This window comes from Danio rerio, chromosome 5, assembly GCF_049306965.1.
Source record: "Danio rerio strain Tuebingen ecotype United States chromosome 5, GRCz12tu, whole genome shotgun sequence".
Classification (NCBI taxonomy): domain Eukaryota; kingdom Metazoa; phylum Chordata; class Actinopteri; order Cypriniformes; family Danionidae; genus Danio; species Danio rerio.
The window spans coordinates 32,488,932-32,499,755 of NC_133180.1; the positions used below are offsets into that span (position 1 = coordinate 32,488,932).

The following is a 10,824-nucleotide window of genomic DNA, read 5'->3' on the forward strand; positions in this document are numbered from 1 at the left end:
TTATAAATACAGAAACCTCGCATGCAATGGCGCACACACACACCAATACACCCAAGTCTATACTTCGTTTAATTTTTTTAATGTATGTGAGTGCTGCAAATGTGCCAAAAAAGTTTAACCTGGTATTGTAAAATCAATCTTCTGCATCTGACGCTATTGTTGTGTCTTTAATATAAAGTAATTACCTCAGGGGTCGCAATCCAATAGAACTAGTAATAAGCTACTATAAAGTATATAGTAACTAGAAACAACAATAGGTAGATTAGGTCAGTTGGTTATGGATAAAATATGGTAATTCTTATGGTTTAATAATAATAAATAGATTTTTGGAAATCAACAGGCGAAAAAATTGCAATTAGATATTGTCCCTAAATGGCACAGCCCCTTTAGGGAGCCATCGACATATACAGCGAAAAGAGACTCATGACAACGAGCAATTAAAATGCAGTTTTTATGATAAAGTCATGCCCAGCAGGCATCCGTTCGTAGCATTTAAAATAGCGATTCAAAACAGATTACATATGTTACATGAAAGTAAACAGTCAGAAACAACAATAAAGCCATACAAACTTTTGGGAAAATCATGAAACCTCATACCACATTCTTCACTTTTACAATGTCCAAAAAACACAGTTTGCTCTGTACTTGTGTTTCCTTCAAGGCTTTTAAAATGTCCACATTAAAATGCTGTTTTCTCTTTGCTGATGAATGGAGAGCCTGAAGTAGTGACTTCCTGTTTGTTCGTGTCCTCTTGTATCTCAGAATTCTCTAGCCCAGATGGATGTTTGCTCTCATCAGGGGGCCCAGAGTCCGAGAGGTCAGTCTTTTCCATGTCACAAGATGGGACATCGTCCTGGGACCTGCTGGGGCTGATCTTTTCCACAGGATCATCAACAACAGACTCATTTGTGATATTTTCTTCCAGCAAACCACAGCTCTCCTCTTGACTCAGCTCACATAGAGGACTTTCCTCCTCCTCTGCAGGTTTTTGGGCTTCTGCCTCTTCACTCTTCTCCTTCCACGGACTCTTGAGTGGAGTTCTGAGGTTCTTGGTGGCCATCATGATGTCCTCCTGGAGCTGCCTGGCTGAATTCACTGGCTCCTCACTGGGGCTGGTGTTGGTTTTTTCTGGGACTTCGCTGAAGAAGCGTCCTCCCCCAGCCTTGTCTTGCTCATCCACGTACATCTTTGAGGGAAAAGCACAGGGGTAGTAGGTGCTGACTTTACGTCGGCGACTCAAAATGGCAGCCGAGCAGAGGATGGTGAAGATGAGAAGGATTAGTGTGGTAATGACGATTATGGGGAGGTGGTTCTCTTTTAAAAAATCTGCTGCTTGATTCCAGAATGGTTTGGTTTGTTTATCTCCATCTATGGAGGTGGACTTCACAGAGTCATTGAGAAAGGAAGGGATGCTGGGTGTGAAATCCACATCTATGATCGTAGAATACCACTGGCCACTGCCCTCCCAAGAGTCATTTAAAATGACTGGGGTGGCATTAGAGTACTTTTTGGTTAGCAGAACAATGGACAGGCCGATGAGGCAGCGGAGAGCTGAGTGATCCATCCTGTGACTCAATACCTGCAGTGATTAAAAAGCATACAGCATTTTTCATTTTCATTTTTGCACATGTATAACCCTCATGTAGTTTTTCTGTGAGAAGAACCTCAGACCAGGACTTCAGTTTAACATCTCAACCAAAAGACAACGCTCACTGAGCAGTACAGAGTCTCTTTCACTCTACTGGGGTGTTAGGACTCACACAGGCCACAGGTTGGGCACCCCCTGCTGGCCTCACTAACACTGATTCCAGCAGCAACCTAGCTTTCACATGTGGTCTCCCTTCCAGGTAGTGACCAGGTGCAGCCCTGCTTAGTTTCAGTGGGCGACAATATGAGATTTGCAGAGAGCTAGCTGACGGAAATATAATGTTCTTTTTAAATTATCAAATATATATAAATATTTCAATAACCTTTTCAAAGTGAACACATTTAATTTTCCCACACTTTACACTGTAAAAAATACTGGGTTCCACACAAATCCTTCATGTTGTTCATGTAGCACAAATTGATTAATTTAACTTAATTATTTTTAAAAACTTAAGTGGATTGAACATAAAACATTTAAGTTGTCCCAAAAGTCCCTCAAGAATTGTGTTGATTCAACTCATTTTTCATAATTAGATTGAACAAGCAGCCAAAATATTTTTGAGTGTAAAAAATGATTAGTTGACTTTTGTAAATAAAAAATTAATAAATAAAAAAGTAAAAAAACTCCTTTCTTTTAAAGTGATTGGTTGACTTTTAAAGTGTTTAGTTGACTTTCCTTGAAAATGTTTTTGAATAACCCTGTAGCCTAAAATTTATAAGTAAACAAACTATATGCATATTTTAAAAAATGACTCAATAGTTCCAAGTTACAAAGAGTTTACTTACTTTTTAAAGTAAACTCATCTTGTCACTTTTTTAGGCAATGGGATTACTCACTTTTTAAGTAAAAAAAAATGTTATCTAAATTAACTCAATAACATTTATAATAATTAATAAGAAATTTGCTTTGTTTTTATTTCATTGTCACATTAATTTGCTGAATTTGTCTTTCCTAAAAAAAAAAAAAAGTTGAAAGAGCCACATGGAAACTTCATTGGATTCAGAGCCAGATGCATTATGTTCTGTGCAACTGCCATGTCTGTTCATTCCTGCTTCATGAGCTCCTGTTTCAAAGTTCCCGTTTCTACTATGAGCTGAATAAACATCCCTAACTCTAGTTTCCATTTTTGCGAAAAGATAGGACATTTAACTCTACATTTTCCTGCATTGATGGCAAAACAGACTTTACAACAATGTTTAATCCATTACAATCAGTTAATGTAAAGATACTTTGTAAAGACTTTACTTCTTTCTTTATATTGTATGATTTATTAATCTATGATAAATATTAATATAAGACATTAATTATAGGTAGTTGTTAATTTATGTTCAGAATTAATAACTGCTTTAATTATTAGAAATCAGGATCATTTATACAACTTAAATCTTATTTTAACGTATTAATAAGTGCAAAAGTTTAAATTTAATCTGTAATAAAATTCAATCTAAAATATTTCCAAACTAATTTAATGGTCTTATTGTAAAGTGTTTCTAACGAATTTAAAGTTCAATACAAATATTGCGTTTAATACATCAATTCAGAAAGCATTGGTGAACCAAAGTATTATACTACAATGATTTATTTCCTAAAACAACAATGTTCAAATAATGGTTTCTCTGCTCCATCTGTGCTCAAGCTGACGACTAATCGTCACTGGGCATTTGGTGCACAATGGAAATAGTATCAAGCTCATGTGGCGCCTCACTCTCAAACACACACACATACACACACAAAGCCTTAATACTAATCTCTGTCAGTGTTTTATGCTGGCTTCAAAGCAGTTCCAAACAACTGTAAGCTCTGTCCTCAGTATACGAACTTCCATTTATTTACATCTATAGAGAGTTTAAAAACAATCAAGCCAGAATTAACTTTTTGAGTCCAGCTATTCTTTGTCACAGTTTAAACTTAGTTAGCCACATGAACACTTTAAAGATGTGCATTTTCCTACTAAAAATAGAAACCAGACCAAAGAGATGCTGAAATCTGACTTACTTTAGAGTTCTAAAACATGCCGACTGAAGATGATCTGGCATTGAGAAGAAACGTCTGCTGTTTCCTCCTCTCAGACTGCAAGATGAAGAACTGCTGGACTGCTGATGGGGGAAAGAAACTCCTGCTTTCCCCTCCTCCCCTTTTCTTCTTCTTCTACTTCTCCTGCTTCTTCCCTATCCCAGAAAGACTGACTGGGTCATTTCCAGACACACTGTTCTCGTTAAGGCTGTTTTGGGGGAGAGCCGAGTTTTTCCCCCCTCCTCTTGCCTGTGTGCACTGGAGAACTTCAAGCCACCAGATGTAGCATAGTTTGTTTCAACAAACTAGGGAGACTGTGAGGAATTTTCCTGCAGGTTTTCTTTTCATCCAGTATCTTGAAGCTAAACTTAATGTAAATTCCTCCAGTGTAAGCATTACATCTGAGGAGGAAATGCAGAAGCTGATGGTATCTTGTAAAACACTTTGGGGCTGTTTTTGGCCCTCAAAACAGAAGCTATCAGGTCTCCGAGGAAGAGTTTTATGTTTCCTGTGATCACATGATCCACGGGGGAGAAAACACATGTGCTGTGAGCCTCTGCAGGAACAATAGACAGCAATACATAGCACTGCCGCAGCAAAGAATTGTAATTGAATCTGCTGAAACTGATGGTAAGGCTAAAAGGTATGCCATCTGAGTATTACAGTTTTTCACAATGGCTATGACACTTTTTTCAATACATTTAACAAGTTTGCTAAACTCTTAACACATCAACAGACCTAAAACACACAATTGGCAAAACAGTTAATTTCATGCTCAAAATCACACATTGTAAACTAAACCTCTAAACTACTTTTCAAAATACAATAATAAACGAACACAATAAACCATGTCTAACATAACACTGTAAACATGTTTCAAAATGAAATAATTGTTCAAAACACAAACACATAATCTCTTCCAACAGAAACATTCAGTCAATAAGAACACACTCACAATAAAAACACTATCATCAGCTGACATTACAGAAACTACATTAGTTTATGTGTCAGCTCTGCTCTTATATTTGAAGTCTCTACAGTTTTGTTTCATTGGGTTAAGAAATGCAGGCATTTTCTTTCTTTTACTGCAAAAATTCTATACAAAAACGAAGAAAAAAATTGCTTTATAAAATTTACAGTTTATGTAAAAAAAATACAGACACAGAATTGCTGCAGTACAGACTTTATTTGCAATAGGACATTACTGCAAACAGAAAAAGCACCACAATTATAATAAAATAACAAAGTAATTTTCTATTTTGCTGGTCTTTTGCCACATGTTCTCATCCACATTACACTTGATATTTTCTATGGCCCGGCATGGTAACTGTGGCCCTTTGACCTAATATGTTTTTCCTATGGTGACATTCCCAGCCTTGTCAACATAGAAAATTTCATGTGGTACTTGATTGGCCTCCAACTTCATGACTCTCTGAAAGTAATTAGACACAGTGTATGCAAATGCTGTACTGTATATCAACTGTATATACTAATGAACTCCAGGTTTAAAGAGTAGTTTACTGCAAAACACACTGTGTATAGTACAGTAATGACTGTATTGCATAATCTTACCTGGACTTATTGGTGACAGAGTTCTTTGATGCGCTCACTGTTCCTTTAAAAAACCTCAAGATTCCTATATTACAGTTTTTTACAATGGCTATGACAGTTTTTTCAATACATTTAACAAGTTTGCTAAACTCTTAACGCAGCAACACACCTAAAACACACAACTGACAAAACAGTTAATTTTATGCTCAAAATCACACATTGTAAACTAAACCTCTAAACTACTTTTCAAAATACAATAATAAACAAACACACTACACTATGTCTAACAAAACACTACAAACATGTTTCAAAATGACATAATTGTTCAAAACACAAACACATGTTCTCTTCCAACAGACACATTCAGTCAATCAGAAAACACTGACAATAAAAACACTAGCATCAGTTAAATTTACAGAAACTGCATTAGTTTATGAGTCAGCTTTGCCCTTATATTTTAAGACTCTCTACATTTGCATTTTGTTGGGTTTAGTAAATGCATTTTCTTTTTTTTACTGCAAAAGTTCAATACAAAAATAAAGAAAAAAATTGCTTTATAAAATTTACAGTTGATGTAAAAAAATACAGACACAGAATTGCTGCAATAGACTTTATTTGCAAAAGGAAATCACTGCAAGATATACAAACAAAAAAAGCATCACAATTATAATAAAAAACTAAATAATTTTATATACTGCCTGGTCTTCTGCATTTGCCCGACTTCTTCTCTGGCCCGGCATGGTAACGATGGCCCTTTGGCCTATTGTTTCTCCTATACGGCGACGCCTTTTCGCCAAGTTGAAGCCAGTCTTGTCAACATAGATAATTTCATGTGGGACTTGATTGACCTCCAATTTCATGACTCTCTAAAAGTAATTAGACACAGTGTAAATGGTTAACTGTACTATAGCTAATGTATGTACTAATGAACGCCAGGTTTATAGAGTCGTTTACAGCAAAACACACTGTGCATAGTAAAGTAATGAATGTATTGCATAACCTTACCTGGACATATTGGTGACGGAGTTCTGCAATGTGCTCACTGTTCCTTTCAAAAACCTCAAGAGTCTTTTTTAGAACATACAGTATGATCATGTGATTTGAAAAATCTCAAGACAGGAGTGTGCTTTCTAGATGGGAATCATGTTCATATGGGAGATGGGAGCTGTCATAAATATATATATATACATACATGTATGTATGGTGTGTGTGTGTCTATATATATATACAGGGAATATATTTGTGTTTCAATTGACAATATGAACAGCTGTTTACTTTAGCTTTAGCCTTTATAGGTTCTGTTTAGAACATGATGTTATCTGATCTGACATACTGTGTGAAATCATTGGTAAATCGGACTGTGAAATTACATAGTTCAAGAAGTTCAAGCATTTTAAATTTGTGTTAAATTTTGTGTTAATTTTTGATGCATTTTGTGTCAAAGCAACAAGAAATGTGTTAATTGTATAGCCCACGAAGACGGATGTTGTGCTAACCGTGTTAAGAGTTTAGGAAACTTGTTAAATGTATTGAAAAAAGTGTCATAGCAATTGTAAAAAACTGTAAAACACACACACACACACACACACACACACACACACACACACACACACACACACACACACACACACACACACACATATATACACACACACACACACACACACACACACACACACACACACACACACACACACACACACATACACAAACACACACACATATAGATAGATAGATAGATAGATAGATAGATAGATAGATAGATAGATAGATAGATAGATAGATAGATAGATAGATAGATAGATAGATAGATAGATAGATAGATAGATAGATAGATAGATAGATAGATAGATAGATAGATAGAAATTATTTATATGAGAAACAGCATATTGTTTTATACATAACTGCAATATGCTGTTTCTCATTGGTAATTGAATAAAATACAGGGAATATATTTGTGTTTCAATTCACAATTAGAACAGCTGTTCACTTTGACTTTATCCTATATAAGTTCTGTTTAGAACATGGTGTTATCTGTTCTGACATACTGTGTTAAAGCCTTTGTAAATTTGACTGTAAAATGAAATTGTTTTGCTCTTAGTTGTGCTTGTGTGTAAAATGTGTGAAGTTTAAGCATTTTAAATTTGTGTTAACTGGATGCATTTTGTGTCAAAACAACATGAAATGTGTTAATTGTTTAGCCCACGAAGACGGATGTTGTGCTAACTGTGTTAAGAGTTTAGGAAACTTGTTAAACGTATTGAAAAAAGTGTCATAGCCATTGTAAAAAACTGTAAGCTGTTTACTGTCAACCCCACTTTTTTGTAAAATATATATATATATTTTTTTTTATTGAGCGATGCCGATCAAATAGAACACCAATGTTATTACAAAAGTAACTTTTGTCCCACTTGTCCTTTTCCTCCTACTTAACATAGCTTAACATAGTTCTAGTAAAGTCTAGATTTCAGAGTTCAGTTTAATTAAGTTAATTGTGGTTTAAGTTTCACTGCTGAAAGTTCTAACACTGAAGAGCAAATCCACCGAAGCGCAGCTCCACAAGTTCCGATCCTAGCAAGCCGGTGGTGACGATGGCAAGGAAAAAAAAACTTCAATAATTGACAAAGTAAAGAGAAAAAAAAACTCAAGAGGAACTAGGCCCTGTTGGGCATGACCATTAATCTTCTGGCCAAACTTTCTGCGTGGAGCTGCAGTCTAGGTGCCATAGACTGGTGAAGCTGGACGTCCATCGTGAAGAAGCTGCAGGTGTGAGTAGGTCACCGGTGGGGAGTCAGGCTGGCCCAAACGATCAATGTGGGGACTTGTCTGTCACGATGGTCTTTCAGGAATCAGTCTCATACACTCTATGACGACCACAGCATCAGATCGAGATACTGCCTGGTCCAGGATTATGAACATCTTGGTATCTGTGACATCTGGTGCTGACGGGCACCCAATACTCATGAATCCGTCTAAAGCAGATGTTCCTCGGCTAGTCATTCTGACATTTATGCTGACTTTGGGTGTTTGCTTTCATGAATCAATTACTTTCGTTTCAATTTGTATTTTGGTTAAGCACAAAGTTATGTTAATTAAATATATTTAATATATCCATGTTAACCATGTTAAGAGGCAGTGCACCCAAAAATTAAAAAACAAGGGGGCCGTTTTTGGTCATATATTTTTAATGGTTAAATCATCACACTATATAGCACTCAACAGTCTGAAGAAAACTGGTTAGTTTGTTTACTTTAAAAATAATTTGTTAAATAAATAATAATAATACTAATGCGTGTGTGGAGTTTTTCACTATCATTTGCAATACTGAATTTAGATGCACAGTTACAGATTTTTCCCCCAGAGTTCATTGAAAAATCTCCAGTAGCATAATATATATAGTACAGTTTACTGCTTATACAGTAAGAAACTGTTGAGAAATGCAGTATAATACAATGAAAACAGAAATCGTTTCTAGTGTATCATAAGTGTCTGTATTGGGTTTTCATAATGAAGGCCACAACTCCTGCTTGACTTTTTTCTACTACCTTCTGATCACAAATTAATAAATTGACAGCCCACCAGGGTTGGGCAAAAATACATTGAAAAGTATTTTAAAATAAAATACAAAATACCTTAATTTTAAGTGTATCAAAATAAACTACAAAATACAGCAGCCACACATGTATCAAAATAAAATACTGCCTTTTGTATTTTGAAACTACTACAAAATACTTTTACAAAGAAGCATGTATGGGATGTATTGGTATTATTTCATAAATCTTGTGTGTATTAGTTCCATTTATGTTTAACTTACAAATATCCATCATATCAAGTTTTTTAGTTCAATTTTGTTAAAATATGTAATCTAAATGGATAGAAATTTTTATATGTAATCAAAATACAGTGCATCTGGAAAGTATTTATAGTGCTTCTTTTTTTCCACATTTTTTATGTTACAGCCTTATTCCAAAATGGATTAAATTTATTTATTTCCTCAAAATTCCACACTCAACAGCCTATAATGACAACGTCAAAACAGATTTTTTTTTTTAATTGTTGCAAATTTATTAAAAATAAAAAACCTGAAAAATCACATGTACATAAGTATTCACAGCCTTTGCTCAATCATTTGTTGATGCACCTTTGGCAGCAATTACAGCTTCAAGTCTTTTTAATATGATGCCACAATCTTGGCACACCTGTCTTTGGGAATTTTTGGCCATTTCTCTTTGCAGTTCCTCTCAAGCTCTATCGGGTTTGATGGGAAGTGGCATTGTACAGCCATTTTCAGATGTCTCTTTAGAGATGTTCAATAGGATTTAGGTCTGGGCTCTGGCTGGGCCACTCAAAAACATTCACCGAGTTGTTGTGAAGCCACTCCATTGATATTTTAATGGTGTGCTTTGGGTCATTGTGCTGCTGGAAGACCGTCGCCTCAGTCTAAGGTCAAGAGCACTCTAAAGCAGGTTTTCATTTAGCATTTCTCTGTACATTGCTGCATTCATCTTTCCCTCTATCCCTACTAGTCTTCCAGTTTCTGCTGCTGAAAAACATCCCCACAGCATGATGCTGCCAACACCATGCTTCACTGTAGGGATGGTATTAGCCTGGTGATGAGCGGTGCCTGGTTTTCTTCAAATGTAATACAATGAGTTCAAATTTAATCTCTTCAGACCAAAGAATTTTATTTCTTATGGTCTGGGAGTTCTTCAGATGGCTTTTGGCAAATCCCAGGCAGGAAATGGCTTCCGTCTGGCCACTCTACCATACAGGCTTGATTGGTGGATTGCTACACAGATGGTTGTTCTTCTGTAAGTTTTTCCTCTCTCCACAGAAGAACGCTGGAGCTCAGACAGAGTGACCATAGGGTTATTGATCACCTCCCTGACTAAGGCCCTTCTCCCCCGATCAGCTTAGATGGCCGGCCAGCTCTAGGAAGAGTCCTGGTGATCCCAAACATCTTCCACCTACGCATGATGGAGGCCACTGTGCTCATTGGAACTATCATAGCAGCAGAAATTTTTCTGTAACCTTCCCCAGCCTTGTGCCTCCAGACAATCCTGTCTTGGAAGTCTACAGACAATTTCTTTGTCTTCATGCTTGGATTGTGCTTTGACGTGCACTGTCAACCCTGGGACCTTATATAGACAGGTGTATGCCTTTTTTTTATTTTTAACAAATTTGCAACAATTAAAAAAAAAAAAAAAAACTTTTTTTACATTGTCATTATGGGGCATTGTGTGTGGAATTTTGAGGAAATAAATCAATTGAATCAATTTTGGAATAAGGCTGTAACAAATGTGGAAAAAGGAAATGTCCTAAGAATACTTTCCAGATGCATTGTACATTTTATTTATTTTTATTTATTTATTATTCTTCTACCGTAGGGAATTCAGTAGGGAATTCAGATAGGAAAGCATTGGGAGCAGAGAAAGGGGAAGAATCGGCAAAGGACCTCAAGCCGGAAATCAAACTCGGTTCGCCGTGGGCACGATAGTACCACTAGGCTACTGGCACCAACATACATTTTATATTTAAGTCTAAATAAAAATCTCTTTGTTTGAGTGTACACACAAAAAGCGTCATAGTTTGTCAGTATTAGATGAGGTTAA

The 10,824-nt window shown here is 36.0% G+C and overlaps 1 protein-coding gene across 1 annotated transcript; it reads right to left on the reverse strand.

The window, feature by feature from the left end:
• Window positions 1–437: 437 nt before the first annotated feature.
• On the reverse strand, window positions 438–3,703 carry tmem119b (transmembrane protein 119b). Its single transcript, NM_001089443.1, is given in 2 exon segments — window positions 438–1,579; window positions 3,644–3,703. A coding segment is annotated over 1 exon segment (885 nt). The 5' UTR covers window positions 1,565–1,579; window positions 3,644–3,703; the 3' UTR covers window positions 438–679.
• Between the last annotated feature and the right edge of the window lie 7,121 nt (window positions 3,704–10,824).